General features: G+C 39.2%; 1 protein-coding gene and 1 long non-coding RNA gene across 2 annotated transcripts in view; both read left to right on the top strand.

Annotated features, from left to right (window-relative positions):
• Positions 1 to 1,149: 1,149 nt before the first annotated feature.
• On the top strand, positions 1,150 to 10,974 carry LOC118432640. Its single transcript, XR_004833109.1, has 3 exons — positions 1,150 to 1,337; positions 8,681 to 8,786; positions 10,906 to 10,974. It is a non-coding gene; the product is annotated as an uncharacterized LOC118432640 (long non-coding RNA).
• Positions 10,975 to 11,120: 146 nt separating this feature from the next.
• Positions 11,121 to 19,710, top strand: part of LOC118432137 (atrial natriuretic peptide receptor 1-like) — a 31,347-nt gene continuing 22,757 nt past the window's right edge. Inside the window, exons 1-5 of the mRNA XM_035843662.1 lie at positions 11,121 to 11,145; positions 13,502 to 13,622; positions 18,464 to 18,493; positions 18,932 to 19,148; positions 19,661 to 19,704. Of these exons, the coding sequence (XP_035699555.1) occupies positions 13,560 to 13,622; positions 18,464 to 18,493; positions 18,932 to 19,148; positions 19,661 to 19,704 (354 nt within the window). The 5' untranslated portion in view covers positions 11,121 to 11,145; positions 13,502 to 13,559. The remainder of the gene's footprint in view (positions 11,146 to 13,501; positions 13,623 to 18,463; positions 18,494 to 18,931; positions 19,149 to 19,660; positions 19,705 to 19,710) is intronic.

The raw sequence follows: 19,710 nt of genomic DNA, 5'->3' as shown, positions 1-19,710 counted from the left end.
TAAAGCTAAGGGCACAACCCGCCGTACGTGCAAATACGTGCTGTCTACGTGCCAAACGTGGGCAATCTTTTGGGATCCGTAAGTGATAAGTGCCGCCTCCGTACGAACTTGTAGGGAATCTGACGGATTTTGGAGCACGCAGACACGCCGTAGAACTTTACTTGCAGGCAAAACTTTGTGTGCCACCGGGCTGCGGATTCGCCCCCCGTATGTGCCAGTACGGGCGACGTGCCTGCCCTGTACAGCCTGAACGTTTTCAGAACTACGTGGTTGACGTGGCCTCCCAAAAAACGTACGGACAAATTGCACGTACGGCGGGTTGTGCCCTTAGCTTAAGTTTTGCACTGAAAATACACAATGTATAAACTATGGAAATTTGGGCATCATTTGCATAATAAATCAATCAATTTGACTTTTTCACGCTGCAAATCCCATGAAAATCCGATAACATTGCAGATAATTCAAGCAAAGGTAAGCTTTTTTGTTCTAATTAAAAAAAAAGTTTTTGATGGTCTTCATATTTCGATTTGCATCCAATCTTTTACCCCAAATCGATTTTCATCATAACCATGTGATATGCATAATTTTCTTTAAAAACGTACATTATAACAGTGATATACCTCTGATACCACTGACACTGCCTACACAAATGACACAGAGAGAGAAACTGAGAGAAACATTCTCCATTTTCCCGACAATGTTGGCTCTCTACTTTTTTTTTCCTTCATCGAACTCAATACTATATCGCCTGCATTGTAGTTATTATTGGACCACGGGGACGACTTCTGCATTTTCGCGAAAATGTTGCCTTTCTAGTTTTATTTATAAAACGTACAATATAACAGTGAAAAGGTGAAAAACACGTATTTTGCAATGTTCCAGACATAAGTTCGTTTATAAAACGTACAATATAACAGTGAAAGGGGGGAAAACACGTATTTTGCAATGTTCCCAACATAAGTTTGTTTTGAAACGTACAATATATCAGGGAAAAGATGAAAACCACGTATTTTGCAATGTTCCCAACACATTGCTGACTGCCAATCTCTCACCATGGCAACAGTGATGCGATTTCGTGGACCAATCAACGTTTTGCCCGCCCCCATTTTTTTCGGCTTGATGATTTTGTTATATTTGCGTCTGACATCTCGGCGAAGTTATTACCAGGGCGGCCATATCAAAGCAGGATGTGATTTTCTTCTGGCTTATTGTCAGACGGGACCAACTGTGGTCCTTCATACACGCGTTTTTACCTGGTCCTCAGCCTACCTGAGGTGGGGCCTCGGACCTACATCATGAGGAGCAGTCACATTGGCTACGTTTTATACATCCTGGGCGTAAGTTATTCCCGTTATTTTGTCGTTTCAATCCTTCTTCTTAGCTACTAGTATATTTATCAAACCCATATGTGTTTTCACAAAGGTGTTTTTAACTAGCCGCGGTGCCCGCTTCTTTCTAGGCGAGGCCAGCATTGTACGCCGTCATTTGGTGAATGTAGACTTCCATCAAACATTTTTGTGTGCGTTGGCGTCTGTATGAAGACTGTAGATTATTTTCTGGTCAGTGCATGTCTGACTTAACGCTGGACAACCGCACTGTTTTGTAACGGGTCATGATTCGCATTAGAGCAGTGTATGTTTGAAAACGTCATCATCTAGATAACTCCACATTTTGAGACCCTGTTTCAACAATGGGCGATTTGTTGCGTCTTTTTTTTTTGCAAACGTGTAAAAAAAGTCATGGTTATTAATGAGTAAACATGCAATTATGTCTGGGGTGCCACCGGTTGGAATTCCTGCCGGCACGTACATTCGGCTCTTGGAGACAAAGCGTTGTTTTTCTTGGAGGAGATCGTTATATCTTTCTGCCAAAGTGACTAGAAAATGTTTTTTGTAACACAATTGGCAGTCCGAGCGTACCTACATACACGATTATGATAAGAAAACATAGTAGTACACAGCACAACAATACCGATCAACGTACGACGCAATTGCTTTTTAAAGGATCCTTAAAAAAATTTAGACTCGATCACTGAAAATTTGCCATTTCATTTGTCCTCCACTGTAATGAGCCTGTCGCTGGACATTTCGCTCCAGTAATAACACGCTGTATAACCGTTAGGTGGGAGTTTGGTCTTCATTCTAGCACAGCTACGAGAGGAGTTTGGTGCGAAAGCACTGCATGCGCAGTTTCGCAAAGCACAGTCTCATGTACATGTAGTTTACACGTCGTGAAATTTCTCATTCAAACTGCGACTAGGGGTTGTCGTATTCATTCTATAAATTCACTGTTCAAACATATATTTATAATTTATTCTATAAATTCACTGTTCAAACTGGCTATGAGAAAGCTCAGCAGTCTTGGAAAGCACAGTTTCATGTAGCTTACAAGTCGTAGAAATTCTCATTCAATCAAACTGACTATGAGTTGTTATATTCTGTCTATAAATTCCCTGTTATAGAATGAAGTCTTCAATTCCGGAGTGAAAGCAATAGAGCCTCGCGGGCACTCCCCCGCACGTAATGAACGTATGATTGCTTGATTAGCGTCCCCCCCGTTACTTTGATGATTGGTGTTTACACTAACCGCGCCCCGGGAGGCCGGCAACGTCTCCAGAACGTAAGACGCAACCTAAGTAATCAGGCTTACCTCTTTAACCTGTCAAAATCTCATCTATGCGCGTACCTCCTACGTACTTCGCACGTATGCGGTCTTTTTGTTTGTACAACGTATCAATAGTATCCCGGGAAATATTTCTCTTATAATAATCCATTTAGCAAATTTCAAAGGCACTTACATGTAGAGCACTTCGAAAAACCAAGGAGTTTTTGTCAAGACCTCTTGATAAAAATATGAATCACAGAACTATAAGCTTTATAGGACACGAAATGTAGTTCATATTCATATTGAAAGAAAGGAAGGCAGACTTTCGCGGTTGAAATAAAGAGACTTCATGCTCCGTTGCACAGGTGTAAGCCGACAGCTATAGGCTCGGGTCCAACAAACTGGAAATATGTCTGTGTTGCCATGTCTAATTATCGCATCCACTAGGTACGAAGCTACGGCATCGTTTCGTGACTGGAATAGTGAATAGAATCGACAAAGATTGTGCAAAATTGCGTAGCCTCTTTCGCAGCCTTTTGGGAGCACAGGCGTTTATATTGAGATTATCGAATCAATCTATCATAGAATACTTGGGGCATTTCATTTTCAACTGTCTTGAAATAAGAAGTCAAACCTCATAATAGTTACATAATACCCTATTCTGTACCGTATGTACATTCATCCACTTAATATTTGTATGTTAGAATTTAGATTCTCTATGTGTTTAGATCAAATTCATTCATTTCATGTATCTAGTCTTTCTTCACTTGTAATTAGTCCCATGGGCATGAATGTGCAATAAAATATTATTATATTTTTGGGAGTGCTGATTCGCGATTTTCAACGTACATGTATATTAGCCAGGCTTTCATGCCGGGAACTTAGGCCTACGTCACATTTCCAAACCGGGGCCCGGCCGGGCAGTTTTCAGGAACGACAAACATGATATAAAAGACAGAAAACTACACAAGACGTAAAGAGAGTAGTTGTGGACATCATTTGTATATGCTTTTTCGTATACATTTCAATTTTCCGTTTCCAAAAAAACAGCTCGGCCGGGCTCCGGTTTGAAAAAGGGACGTTAGCCGGTTTGGACAGGTTTGGACAGGTCTTGTCTGGGCATAAAAACCTGACCTGATGTTGAAAAACGTGAATCAGCCCACCAACACACAAAGAAAAAAAGAAATAAGAAAGGCAACATTATATTCTAGAGAAAATACATAATGTTTTGCCGTATCCTTTTGTCGAACTACTCGCACATGATACTACACCATACTTTAGACTCGCCCTGTAAAATTGTGCACGAGAAAAACATGTGCACATACTTGCAATAACAGCTAATATCTGATCTAAGCTATGACTTGTCACAAGCGGAAGTAAGGAGAAAAAGAAAGAAAGAAAGAAAGAAAGAAAGAAAGAAAGAAAGAAAGAAAGAAAGAAAGAAAGAAAGAAAGAAAGAAAGAAAGAAAGAAAGAAAAAGAACAGACCAGAAAAAACAGTATGTTTCTCTCTACCAGGGGAACATATGAAATGAACGCCAGCGCTCCAAGAAGGCTGCGAAGAAGGCTAAGAATTGCGCAGGTGGTAAAAGTGAGGGGCGATCAGTGCGGGTCTGTGAGGGGAGTGCCAGATGAGATTATACCTGTGTGTGCAGTGTGCCGCCATCCCCTATCATCATCAGCTATGATGTTTCTGTACTTCCTTTGGTTGTTCCACCTCTCATCTAGCCGCCAACCTCTGCCTCAGAGATGGATAATATAATGTTTTATTGCCCATTCCCATTGGGCTAATTGCAAGTGAAGAAAGACTAGATACGTGAAATGAATGAATGTGGTCTGAATACATGAAGATAATCTAAATTCTAACATACAAATATTACGTGGATGAATGTACATACGGTACAGAATAGGGTACTAAATCTACGTAACTATCACGGGGTTTGACTTCTTCTTTGAAGACAGTTGAAAATGAAATGCCCCATGTATTCTATAATAGATTGATTCGGTGATCTTAGTAGGAAGAGAATCTTTTGTGGCGTTTTTAACAATATAAATGTTGATATGATTTCGGACACTCTTTCAAATAGTCTTTTTCTTTCGGCATCGAATTGGGGACATTCACAAATAAAATTTGTTTCATTTTCCACTGCATTCGCTATGCAGTGCTTACAAATTCTTTCTTGAACAGGTAGCTTTTTGTATCTTCCTTTCTCTATTTCTAACGGGTGCGAACTAATTCGTAACTTACATATTGCTGAGCGGTATTAAAAAAATAATAGAACGGTTGTAGGAGAAAACAGTCTTTTATGTATCCACATAATACAAAAAATAAGTAGAAACACCAATATTCCCCACTTGATTTAATACAGATATTAGCGATCGAACTATGTTAGGCTTTCTTGTTTAGGAAGTATAGAAATGTGAAATGTTTTATTGCAAATTCATGCCCCTGGAGCTAATTGCAAGTGAACAAAATCAAATACATTGAGTGATTGAAAATGGGTAAATAACTTCTAACATACAAAGATTAACTGATTGTATGTACATACAGAATATCGAGTACGATTCTAAAACCTACATTACTATTTGACTTCTTTTTTGAAAACAGTTGAAAATGAACTGTCCCACATTTTCTATGATAGATTGATTCGATGATCTTAGCAGAAGTCTTTTGTGTGTATGGAGGCGAGAACGCCGATCAGTAATTGCTCGAATAGCCTTGGGATTTTACCAGAAGTCCTTATTTAGGGACGCAGCTGCAGTTCATTTTCATTTCAAGTAGTATTTCAAGATGTATTATGTATTTTTGATTTCCACGGTAGAGAAAAACATATTGTTTTTGTTGGTGCGTCATTTTTCTTTTTCTTCACCCTACTGTAGCCAATCAGAGGTCATGTTTAATTTCAGCTGTTATTGTAAATAAGAGCATTTGTTTACACAATACCATAGGACGGGCCTAATGGTGTAGTATTACTATTCCTGACAATGAGAAATCAATCCTACTATTAAAATCAAAGAACCCACACATTATAAAAGAAGTGGATAAATTCGTCTTCCACTGCCTAAAAAGAAGAAGTCAAACCCAACAAAACCAGTATAATGTACACTTCAGCAAGGGCTCGGTAGTCTGATTGATCGATTGATTTTGTCGTCTTTTATTAATCTTAGTCTGCTGTAAATATTGTATTTTTATGTCGGGGCGAGGGCCAGCAAAGGTGTCACCACCTGTTCCCCCGCCCCTTCCACTTCTGTGGTGAATTTCGATAAACAAATAAACAAGTAGCACAGCATAGTCATAGAATGTAGTTCCTAGCACCTTTGTATTTTCCTTATTTTACATGTTGTACCTGCAATTAGCCCTCGGGCAAGAATTTGCAATAAACAATAGTATTGTATGCGAGTAGCTTGACTAAAGACTACAGGAAAACAATCCGAGAAAACGCTGTCTTTCTAGTTCTGCTTTGTAGTTTGTAGTCACCATACGAAAGGCGTTGTACCTTGTGTTTGTCAACAAAACATCTAATATGCAAACAATTATTTCCCATTGCGATTTCGAAATGACTGTAGTTGGTAAGCGAACTGATATTTTGCTATGCATCTATGATTTGTTATTGTACTGTTTATTGATTTGTTATTACTCTGTTAGATAGCTTCATTCATGTTACTTGCTACCTTGCCTTATTGTTGATCATCTAATTGTTGTTATTCATTTATGTTTTGTTATCATTTGTTTCCCATTTCAATTATTTCATTCGAATTGTGTTCAGTAGTTGTTAGGAGCCTTTTTTGGCTTCTCCCTCTCTCCCGCATGGTTTTTATCTATCATTTATCTTTACTTTATGAATTTTCTTTTTATTATGTGCAAATAAAAAAAATGGAAATAAAAAAAACGGAACAAAAACAGTTTTGTGTATCTACGTCGTAAGCAAGAAGGTTTTCCTTGTTCTAACCTATCGGATAGATACGTGTAGATTGCCTCCTCATATTCCTGCGGGTCGAATGATGTGTTCTATACTGATGGTAAAGGTACCGCAGTCTTTTGTGAAGATATACTCTCCAAATTGTGGTTGGTCTCTGCCATAGTTTGGAAGTCTTTTTAGGCGCTTTTTCTGGTATTCCTATTTTTGTCAGGTTGTCTTTTTTGTCCACCAGCCAAACCTTAGCTAGTAGAGGCAAGCAGCAATGCCTTATAAACCTAATTACTTCAACACTGGCTATGGCTGGCGGACAAAGGGAAAACGCACTAAGGACGTCCAAAAAAAGCAACTGCCTTGATAGTATTGTGAATATACCAGTAAAAATATTTCTGTCTGCCATCGGGGTGGGGTCGGCAGTCTTCGGTAAAGAACAAAAATCTTATATGTGGACTGTATTACGTTTATTGACATACAGTATCCTTCGGATGGATTTATTTCTATGTTGGCAGGTAGTTATTGATGTTCAGCTGATGCACAGTGCTTTGGGCAGTATTTTCAGACGATCTGAAATTCGTCGCCCCAATCTTGAAGGTACTGTGGTCCAGCCATCCAAACAGTTGGTGGTCCATGTACGGTCGACTGAAGCTAATACGTACTCTCCAAGCAGAGGTTAAACCACATACAGGGAATCATACACATTTACTCATGCTACAAACACCAAAATTACTTCACGGAAATTTATGTTACGTGGACTCTCAGTGTTTCCCTTATGTTTTGTTGCTGTAAAAATTTATTTATTTTGTTTAACCATGGACCCGGATAGTGAAGCAATGCGCATATATATAGTTTGAATTCAAACACTCTCAAACGGATACTGATACGAGTAGCAAACAGTAATCCAATGGCCAAAATGTTTAAGCCACAAAGGATGTCTCAGTGTTTTTCTTTGTCCTGATGAGACCAGATTGATTCGTCCGGGAACCCTAAAGCAAATGCAAAAGTGCGAAAATTTGGAAAAAAATTGCCTTCATAATGAAATCTAAGAGGTGATGAAAGGTGGTAATTTTGGTTCTTCTTTCATATCTCCTTTGACGTTGACATTGACTTACTATGATATTAATATCGGTTCTCCGTTAGTATTTTCTTTGCAATTGCGGCAAACAATTCCTCATTTGCAGCTGTACGATTTACAGTGTGGTCGAAAACTTGATGCACGCGATGTCATCCATATAATCCAATCAACATTGACTGAATATGGAAACCGATCTTGACATTGAGGAAATAACCAATATCATGCTTTAGTTTTTTTTCCACACCCTTTCTCTGATTTCGATGATGGAGAAATTGAACTAAACGCAATGAGTTAGGTAATAACTTTATTGTATCTTAGATAACGCTTAGTGGGGTCGTTTGGCCTAACTGCAGTGCATTTGGTCCAGAACCTAGAGGTCCTGAGCTCAAATCCTGTCACACTGCTGGGAAAGGCACTTTACACGACTTTCCCTTACTCTACGTGAGCGTAAAAATGAGCACCTGACTTCGGTTAGGTAAGTAAAAAGCGGTAGAATGAGAGCGTTGAGCTCCGCCTTCCAATATCGTACATTATACACAGCACATACATAACGCTATCTTGATCCTTAGAATTGTTAGATATTTAGCAGCTCATGTATTCAAACTGTTTTGTATGTACACATTGCCACACATTGTATCCTTTTCAATTTTCGTACGATAAAGTTATTTTTTTCCACTTCTGTCACAGTCTCAGTTTGTCTGGAAAGGTGGAAGTTTCAGTCGAAGGTGTAACTAGTTATAGGCTTTCCTCTGCTATGGTAGAGAAAGCCCATGGTAGACTTTGTGCATCCTATGCTATCTACCGTTAGATTCGTTAGAGTTCAAATTTTATGAAATTTAACGTTAATGTTATAAACGCTTTGGATCTGTCCGAATACGTTGTATTGCTTATTTATTTTTAATACCTTGCGCCCTCCTGGCAAATTAAACAGACAAAGGGCTGATCTAGTTTTTTATTGTGTACTATATATGTATTCATCTTGTGTGGAATAAAGATGATTTTAACCCCTTTCCTCTGCTACGGTAGGTCCAAATGTTTTCGTTCCCGATAAACTGCTAATAAATTGTATTTCTATGCTTCGATTCCAGACGATTGTTATGGTGACAGCTGGATGGCACGACTTCGACAACAAGCCGTACGACTGTTGGCCCGCGGACGCCGATGCACAAAAACCAAATACGATAAAATGCGATGGTAAGTGCGAGTAATACGATACAACGATGTGAGCTTTCAATCGCCCTGTGAAAACTAAGATCAAAAGAAAAACAAATTACTATAGTGAAGCAATGTACTTTTGTATATATATATATATATATAATTGAAATTAAACAATCTCAATAATATTACATGATGTTGGCAATTATGGTAGGATTGCTAATAGAGCAATCGTAGGGAATTTCGCTGACGGAAACGACCCTTGACCTCACTGAGCGACATCCGCCGGCTAGGTCGGCCGGGCTCGCATTTTGCTTAACCACCATCCCACCCTTGCTGCCTTGAAATTATCCTTTCAAAGAAGGTCACCGTAGCACTACATGTATATGTACACTCACTGTATTGCTCATTGTTATAGCCAAGATCCTGGTCTTAGACCCTACATTGTTGTAATCGTCAAGACCTTGGTCTTAGGCCGTTGATGTCTTTGCACAACCTGTAAGCCTCTCATCGAGCAGAATAAAGACATCATTTGACCCCAAACCGCGTAGCTTTCTCCTTGTGTCATCTCGGAGTTATAAAATTATGAGAAATATATATATATATATATATATATATATATATCAGTTTTTAGATGCGTCTTTTGCGACTCATGTCATAGCTCCATATTTGCTTACTTTACAGTTGCCTTGTACGATTTACAAGTATGGTGGAAACATTTCTTGGAAACAGCCGAAAATTGACGCGCGTAAACGTCATCCATATAATCAAATCACTATAACCATACCATGTTGATTTCCAAGGCAACCCGATTTGCCTGCTATGATTTTATTTAGCTAACTGACTGTTTGAAGTGTTTCGCTCATCAATTCACTTACGAAGTTACGCTACCGTTGAATGTCAATGAAGTTTACCTTTATTGTACATTTCTTTCAAAGAAGCGAAGTATACTGTTCACAACAAAGGACAAAACAATGTAACGTTAAAAGTATCGTACTATAAGGTCGGCTTCTTTTCTGTTCATGGCATGCATGGTAAATGGTGAAATTGTAAGATTGTATAGACCTGTGCATTGTCAGCATTATCAGCCGCCAATCTTCACAACCGTCGTTGAGAGACAACTTTAGAGATTTCACCTTGAAACAAAAGACACTCAGCTCCAAGAGACCACATCTAGCGAAATAATTAGACGTTAAACAAGGACAACAACAACCACATGGGTGTAGCTATAACGTTAGTCAGTTTGGCAAAACGCATGGGCCTAAATTGTTTCAGGGCTTAGTTCACTACATCAAAAGTTAGGGAATCTCTACATAACGTTACATGATTTTTTTAAATAGATAATTTAACAGATAGAGCTGATATCATAGCATGAAAGTAATTTTAATCTACGATGAATCGTGTTTTGTCTCTAGCCTGTTTGAGGTACAAAATCGTTTATTTGTTCGAGATCGGAGTCCGGTTATCGATCATACAGTGTTTTTTAGTTGAAATTGGATAATCAGGCAGGAATTCCCGTCAGAGCATGTCAAAGGTCAATCTTGCTCTGGAAGCACAACTGAGGCCAACTCTACTCTCTGACACGAGGCTGCTGTTTTGTCCCTGTGAAAAAAAGCTAAAACACCAAGAAACAGCCGGAGCCGAATCTGGAGAGTTAAAGATAGAGTCCATCATGAGGTCCTGGTATGGTATACCATAGTGATCATGGTTTTGGTACTGTGAAGAGTTGTATCTTGTATATATATGAGTGTCAACAGATTCCTTTTCATATGATAGAGTGAGAAACATCTTCTATGTACTAAGGAACCATTAGCCAAATGTGTGTGTGTTTGTGTGTGTTTGTGTGTTTGTGTGTGTGTGTGTGTGTGTGCGTGCGTGTGCGTGTGTGCAGTGCACGCATGGATGTGTGTGATTTGCATTTAAAGGATCTGGTGTTTTGCAATGTATGTCATCTAGATCTACATGCAGTTTGCATTATGCAAAATCTACCTACAAAATGCGTGAACAAGGGGCTCTCCCTACTAGTTAAAATAATTAAAACGTTAAAGGAAAAGACCACGTGCAGACCAACTGTGACCATTTGATTTACATGGCGTGCACTCATATTTTGTAGATGTCGAGTTATGTTGCATAATGGTGAGTGTTGACTGATTGACAGGACTGGAGATGGCTTGGATCAAGGCTCCACCAGACAAGATCACAGCCGGACACGGCTTCAACGTGACGTGATTACTGCTGTGCTACTACACATTCACCATCTATGCTGTGGAACGGAAGATCCTGCCTCACGAGTAGGTCACAACAATTTATTACCAGTAAACATGTTACTGACATGATTACTGATGTGCTACTACACATTCACTCTCTATGCTGTGGAACGGAACATCCTGCCTCATGGGTAGGTCACAACAATTGTACAAGTTACTAACATGGTACTGACATGATTACTGCTGTGCTACTACACATTCACCATCTATGCTGTGGAACGGAAGATCCTGCCTCACGAGTAGGTCACAACAATTGTACAAGTTACTAACATGGTACTGACATGATTACTGATGTGCTACTACACATTCACTCTCTATGCTGTGGAATGGAAGATCCTGCTTCATGAGTAGGTCACAACAATTGTACAAGTTACTAACATGGTACTGACATGATTACTGATGTGCTACTACACATTCACTCTCTATGCTGTGGAACGGAAGATCCTGCCTTACGAGTAGGTCACAACAATTTTACAAGTTACTAACATGGTACTGACATGATTACTGATGTGCTACTACTACACATTCGCTCTCTATGCTGTGGAACTGAAGATCCTGCCTCATATGAGTAGGTCACAACAACAACTTCTTAGAGGGTCTGCATGGGGGGGGGGGGGGCGACAACGATTTATGTTAAATTCAGAAGAACCCCTACGTATTACGTAAATCAAGGAAGGCAATTACGGTAAATTTGGTCGCCTCGCTATGAATTACGTAGAAAAGATGGTTTTCCCTACGAGTTACGGGAAATAAAGATAGCCTGCCTACGCCATACGGAAAAGAGCATGCAGAGTGACTCTTCTTACTCTCATCAATAAAACTATCAAGTACATATTACTAACATGGTACTGACATAATTACTGACATGCTACTACAAATTCACTCGCTTTGCTGCCAGCTTCTGTTACACTTACTGTCGTCTACTGTTCCATTACTGACATCTACTGGATACAGTTACTGTGATTGGTTAGACAATCCAGCAGATATTAGTAATATTAGAGGAACAGTACTTAGAGGACAGTAGTGGACAGTAAGTGGAACAAAAGTTGATGATAAAAGATGAAGTTTGTTTATTTTGATAATTAGTAGTAGCATGTCAGTAATTGTCAGTATGATTTAAGTACTGTCAAGGCTTTAAGTAAATGAATCAAGGGATCAGTAATAAGTATGTACTCAATTCAAGAAAACTTTTAGTCATGATATTACATGATAGACAGTAAAGCTCATTTACTGAAATGTTTCTGCAATGCAACTGTCAGTTACTGTTAACAGTAACTGTTGCTTTTCAGTACTGTTAGTTTGCTGAGGGTAGTCTTTGTTTCTTTTTGAAATATTGTGGCTTGCCACTATCATTTGACAGCAATTGCACTCATTGAAGGAAAATGGTCTGACACTTCAATAAATAATTTCATCAGGTTGGTAGATCAAAGGACATAGGAATTTTCTTTTTACACAACCAGTTTTTCTCACCTGCTGACGTTTTGATGTCTGTCAGACATCTTCCTCAGAGCTTCTAACTGGAGTTCTGCTTCTCGCCGCTATATGTAGCCGATGTAGGTGGCGCTTTTGCGGCGAGAAGAACACTATCCCAAATGTGACTCAGCTTGTACCCCCCTTTGTCCCGGTTCATCACTGGGGTGTATCACTACCAAATACACTAGATCCCAGAAAAGACAAGCACAGAAAGAAGACAAGAAATCCGCATTCACGGACCATGTTGATAGGAAGAACTGTGTTATTGACTGGGAGGGGGCCAAGGTTATAGATCGAGAAGACAACAGACAGATCCGTTGGATTAAAGAAGCAGTCTGGATAAGGAAGTCCACCCCAGTGATGAACCGGGACAAAGGGGGGTACAAGCTGAGCCACATTTGGGATAGTGTTCTTCTCGCCGCAAAAGCGCCACCTACATCGGCTACATATAGCGGCAAGAAGCAGAACTCAAGTTAGAAGCTCTGAGGAAGATGTCTGACAGACATCGAAATGTCAGCAGGTGAGAAAAACTGGTTGTGTAAAAAGAAAATTCCTGTGTCCTATGGTCGGACACCGTTAGAAACTGTAATGCAGGGTTGTAGCCAGCACCTGTCCTTCCGTCCTTTGACGGAATTTTGCCACTCGGGACAGAAAAAAAACCCCTGCCCATTCTGTCCTCTGTGACGGACAAAAATCGATATGAATAGATATTAAAAAATGTCTCTCTTGTGTAATTTTTCACCAAAACAGATATCATTGAATCATGCACTACCAGAAAAATTTGAACCTCAAAATGCAGGAAATAGCATTTCAGAGGGTCTAGACTTTAAAATTTGTATGGGGAGCATGCCCCCGGAACTCTGTAGGAATTCTTCGCTGAAGTCAGCTTCATACGATTCAAAATCGAGGGGACGGAAAATGATTTCATGCTGGCTACAACTCTGCTGTAATGCATTATAAGCTTATAGAATAAGGGTCATTTGTCTTCTGTTATGTTCTGTTCACCTATTAAAGGACGGCGGCTGAGGCCAAAGACTGGTGCCATAACCACGCCTGCCCTGTCAGGGCAGAGATGAGTACAGAAGACAACTGCTGTGTGTACCACGTCAATGTCCATTCCTGTCCACAAGAAAGTGTAAGTACTTCTAGAGTCTAGTACAGAAGAAGCCGCTTAATTGCACGGCCTAATTGCCAGTGAATCTCGTGCAATTATCCGGCTGGTGCAATAATGCGAAGTTATCCAGCTGGACCGCACCAGTGTGGGATTTGGGGTTTCCATGCAGATAACAGAAGTGTGCGTTAATCCGATGTGCAATTAACTGACTTCTACTGTATTTGTTTTTAGAAAGTGACTGTGTATCCCCTGTACATATGCAGTGCTCAAAATACCCACTTGCCCACTTGAAAATGCAACCAAATTTTGCTTGTCGCAACTTGATTTTAAACCAACGTTGCACCCTGCGCAACCTGAAATTTTGCATTTGGATCACCGCTTTTCCCCCACCTACGTGCATTTATTTAGCTTTGAAAATCATATTTATTTTTCATGACATAAAACATATTACAAAGTATAAAACATAATGGTTCTTGATTCATGGTGGTTCGATTCCAGCCTTTTACATGCAGAAGAAGTTTTATTCAAGGATGGGCAATTTTCAAATTGCAAAATTTTTGTATCAGCAGGACTCATGATCATAATGGGGAGAAAATGCAACATGAGTCACATTAGTCATACATGAACAAAAATGCCCCTGCAGTTCCAGAGCAAAGTGCTATGAAGCCCAAGTTCTTTTTTTTTACATCAAAAGCTATCCTCCATACCATAATACCATACAGCATGTCCAGGACAAAGATGCAAAAACCAAATTAAAAGTTCTGCTGCAATACCAATGTTGTACACCAGGGGGTCAAAAATCTTCATTTGGTTTTAATTTAGAATGATCATCCTAAACTTTGGCTGAATGCTGCCACTATGAGAATGCTTGTGAAGCACTCTTTCCTCATACAGTTCAGGGCTCGAAATACCACCTGCATTATGCAGGTTAGTGCAGTTTACCTGCATTAAAGCTGTGCAGGTATTTCAGTATAATCTGGTGTCTACCTGCACCTATCCTGTACTGGTTCATGTACTGGGTTTTAGACATAAATGTCCTATGATGTAGGTGTATATGGATTGTTAGTAGCTGCATTGATTTTTACCACCTATTACGTATAAAAGAAAAGTAGCAATGGTTCCTCAACAATTTTAGTATGATCAATACCTCCTTAATTCAGAGTGGTGCAGGTAAAATTTGTCTGGTGCAGGTAATTTTCAATGTTACCTGTACCAGTGCAGTTATGCCGAAAAAAGCCCTGCAGTTTGTCACAACGTGTAGCCATTACCCTTAGTTTGTAGATGTAGTCTGTGATAGCTGTAGTTTTGAGTTAGCGATAGTGCTACAGTAAACTCTGGCACCTTAATCTAACAGCCAGCAGGTCGAAAGCCGCCTGAAGCTTCTGCAGACGGTTGGCAGTGCTGACGTGACAAACTGTCACGTAGAACTTCTTATAGACCTTTGTCACGCGGCGGCCATGATAGATCTAAAACGAATTCAATGAGGCAAACCAAAGACTGTCCATCAAAATTCAACCAGTTATAGCCCGCCCATTAGGAAAGCGACCAATGAGAGAATGGCATCATGTCCATCAAGTATTTGCATTATTATGTTTTTATTTTGCATCTCTTAGGGGACTATGGGATCAGTACGCGAGTCTAAATTGCTACGTATTTTGCTGCATAACACTAGTTATGATATTTATTATTTCATCTTATATTGTATGTTGAAAATTTGTGTGGTCTGAGGAAAAACTAAATGGGAGCTGATTTTAGAAATAATTTTTGTCTATTTGCCTCATTGACTTCATCTTCAATCTATCATGGCCGCCGCCTGAGAAAGGTGTATAGATATATGTATTCTATAAGTTAAAAGATCAGGTCTGTGTTCAATTTGCACTTCACTTAGTAACAGGTGCTTCCAACACAATTCATAATACAGCTGACTGTACAGTGTAATATGTGCGTGGTACTTAGACAAAGGGTTATATAGAAAACAAAACAAAAATTTTGGTTGAGGACTTGAGTTCATGGTAAAGCAGTCACTGCAAAAACCTTGAACATAACACTGTAAGTGCATTCAAGTTGGTAGGGATTTAATTTCGTGGTAGTGGGAAAAAGGACTTTTTGCAGTGGTTTGTTTTGTTAAGTAGCACCATGCACTGTAGTCTCTTACTGCCATGGAGAAATTTTGCAACTTACTTTTAAGTTCACGGTGAAAAGGCCACCGCAAAAAGCGCAAACATTAAATCACCGGGAAAGTGGCCGCATTTACAGTAATAACCCGAAATAATTTGCATTTACGTGATCTACGTTGTAAATGTTTTCTACAAATTTAATTCTACTTTATCTGTTGGATATACTAGAAAGGTTATATCTTCCCCCACTGAGCTAGACCCAGGTGGCTAATGCCCTGTAAAAACAGCCTAAAAGCTTTCATAAGCTAGTTAACCTTTCTCCATGTATATGATGCCTCCCTGCATATATGTGGTAATATGTTGCCTGGTTTTGTTATACTTTCAAAGCTGGTTTAAGGTCTTGTTTTGATTAATAGATACATTGTCTGCTTCTTTAAAGGTAATAAGTTAGGGCAGTCACATACCGGATCAGGAACTATGGGTTCTGCCCAGCCAAATACCAAAATTATAACAAAATATGGCCTTAATCTGGCTTAATTCACATCTTTTAGTTACAAAATTAACTCTTATTAAATTTCTTAATCATATCACCACATGTACAAAGTATAACATACAAATTATAAGTCAATGTTTCCAATGACAAATGCGTGTTGTGCCTGCTTACTGCAGTGCAGAATTTCGAAAAAGCTTTTGAATTTTTCTTTTAGTGCAAACAGATCAGCACATCAGGCCCTTTGGTATTTGTCGGCAGCCGCTGACTTTCAGCCTGTTGGTTTCTCGGAATATCATGGCCCTGTAACAAGATCTGCACCTAATCCATGTCTGCCTCCCACGGACCACCATAACACCTGATGCTAGTACGTGGCTGTTTACGGATTCATGGCATCTACATATTAAAGGCCTAGGAAAAAAATGTTGTGTTTCCTGTTTCAGTCCTAAAAGAAGTTAGGTTGCCTAAGGGATTATCTTTTTTTCTTGTACTTTATGTTAGAGTGGCCAAAATTCTAGAGATACGTAAATACGATATAGTTGAACGAAGTAAACTGAAATGCATGAGGACACTTGTCTTTTACCTACCTCAGAAAACCTCCCAACCGTAGACTTTTTTGGGGGTGGGCAGTGGAGTCACATAGCTTCCAGTGCCAGGTAGAATTTTTATTCAACCTGCTTCCTATTGAAGTGAAAACACTGCTTGTCCTATCTAATGAAGGATGAACGTATATATCTATTAAAGTTTGACATTGAAAGACAAGTGTCCTCATGCATTTCAGTTTACTTTGTGTCAGTAACTATACTGTAATGTATCTCTAGTTTTGGCCAGCCCAAAATAAATTACAAGAAAAAGATAATCCGTACCTACCAACCCTAATTTTTTCAGGACTGAAACAGGAAACGCAACATTTTTTCTATATGCCTAATGTGCAAAATATGTACATTTAGTACATCTGCCAGGAAACCAGCACTGAATTAAGTCAGGGTTATTACCAGGATACAGCGGAGGGGGTCTAATCTTAGCATAGCAAAGCCATGGATCTGGAAAGTGGCATTTCAAAACCGTCAGAAACACCATTTCCTGCATCATCATTCTGATCAATTTTCATATTTGATAACAGTTGGATATTAAAAGAAGTTTTAGCATCTTTGAAATCTATAGATTCTTCAAAACAATTTTTTGAACCAATCTGTTCCTGGAGATTCTTTCTAATAATCTGGAGATTTTCTAAAATATTTTTTTTCAATCGGAAGATTTTTCACGTTTTCATTTTCAATAATTCATTTTCAAATGACGCATGAAAACTCCCACTGGGGGTGATTATGGTCCATTTAGTATCAAATACAAGTTTTCACAAATTATCAAGACTTAGTGCTATCAATGTGATAATTCTGCCAGGTGAAATTAAAAAAGATTCACTCTTCACAGTGCAAAGACATCTAATAAATGCAGCATCAGTTATTCCCTAGGTGTGCATAGTGCCTTAATTTCACAATCCCAAATGGGATAGGAAAGTGCTTGAAGGAGAATAAGTCATGTTGATGATAATGGTTAACCCTATAGCTTAAGTACAGTACTACAGTTCCTCATCTTAGAAGGTTTAGAGAAAATACATGATTGCACAGCATTTAACAGGCAGTATTCTTTTATAAGAGCTTAAACAGCCCCATTTGTTGAATATCTTGCTACATGGCTTAATATGAATGAGGTTTTGAATGATGGGTATTAGAGTTGGTACATTATTAAAACACTCCAGGGAATCCCTTAGACATTCTTGACATTAAATAGAGATCCCATGTTGGAGGACTGAGCCACACCTCAAGCATTTTACTAAAAGTAGAGAACCCCCACCAATATTATAATTGTATGTGGGCCTTCCCAGTATGAGTGGTTGGAAGTCTAATAGTCGTTATAACGGACAATTACTAACCCCAACTGTGCAGTTGTTGTAATGGTGGCACCTATGTTATAGTGCTGAATGGCAGCCACTCCAGGCCCTTATGCAATTGTGTAGGCTCCTAATGCAACCCCTGACAGATTATAATCAGCATGTTGAATAACCAATAACCAACGTTGTCAGTGTGTTACAATTATTATCATATTTTCAGGACAATAGAGCAGGATTAGATTAAAAAAATCACAATGTTCTTTCGGGCAAGTACAAACCAGAACTAACTTTTCACTGGCCCATGATTTAAATGATTGATTTCTATGCATTTTACTAGCAGCAAGGAAATCTTTTTATTTTTCAGTTCATAGAAGCTCTGAACTTCAATGCTCAGGTACAGTTTGATCCTGGCCAAGTCAATGACCATAGACTTATAATAAGAAATGGCACAATCATTCTGAATTTTCTGCTAGTAGTATTTTGGGAAGAATATTAATTTGAACACACCCACCTGTAGTGGTCTAGCTTCCAGCTGTATATAGTGATATAGTGCAAAATGTTGTGTGACCCAAGGGCTACTGAAACAGAGATGGGTGCCGCCATATGCACCATCTTTTATGGGAAGGACTTTAACTTTTTTAAACTAAAATATATACTAGTAAAATGATGTCAGGCTTTGTACTTTTTGCAGTACTTGTGTAGGTTAAAACAAAAATTCAGGCTGCTACAAGAGTTGGGGAACAGATTTTTGATAAGCCAGGAGAAATTTTGCCATTTTTTTTAAAATTGAGACTAGCCTTCTAATTTAAAATCATTGTGCATTACCCCACAGCTGGACAAAGGAGAAGAGAAGATCTGTGGACCGTGGATTCCGGACGATGGAGAAATCTTCACCCACACTTTAGCCATGGCTGGACAGGCGGATGTGGTCAACTGGACCAGTCACATGACGCTGTGGAAAACAGGGCCCCACTCTCTCATAGCACACATCAAAGTGGGGACATTACAAGCTGCACTGGAGGCAAAGACTGAAGTCCTACCAGCTACAAGTCAGTAGAACATTTACTTAGTCTAGCATCCAATGTAACAGTTACAGCATATTATTAACTAGCTATAGTATGCAGCAGATCTTTGCTTTTCCGATTGGTGTTTTTTTTACAAAGTATGAAGCAACTGAATTAAAATCAATGGAATATAAGATAATGGTACTGTGGGTGTCAAAAACGTAAGAAACGTATTTCATTTTACCCAGAATGTGGCAATATTAATTTTTCAAAGCTGTTGTTTTTATGTGGCTACATTCTCTCGAGATCTGCGAAATACAACTGTGATGATGATATGCTAACATGTGCAGCGTTGTGTTTTGATCCAGCATGTTGTGATGACAACTGTGATGATGATATGCTAACATGTGCAGCCTTGTGTTTTGATCCAGGTTGTGGTGATGACAACTGTGATGATGATATGCTAACATGTGCAGCCTTGTGTCTTGATCCAGCTTGTGGTGATGACAACTGTGATGATGATATGCTAACATGTGCAGCCCTGTGTTTTGATCCAGTCTGTGGTGATGACAACTGTGATGATGATATGCTAACATGTGCAGCCTTG

This window comes from Branchiostoma floridae, chromosome 15, assembly GCF_000003815.2.
Source record: "Branchiostoma floridae strain S238N-H82 chromosome 15, Bfl_VNyyK, whole genome shotgun sequence".
NCBI classification, from domain to species: Eukaryota; Metazoa; Chordata; class Leptocardii; order Amphioxiformes; family Branchiostomatidae; genus Branchiostoma; species Branchiostoma floridae.
The sequence above is the reverse complement of the archived record's forward strand: the minus strand, read 5'-3'. Positions and strand labels throughout refer to the sequence as shown.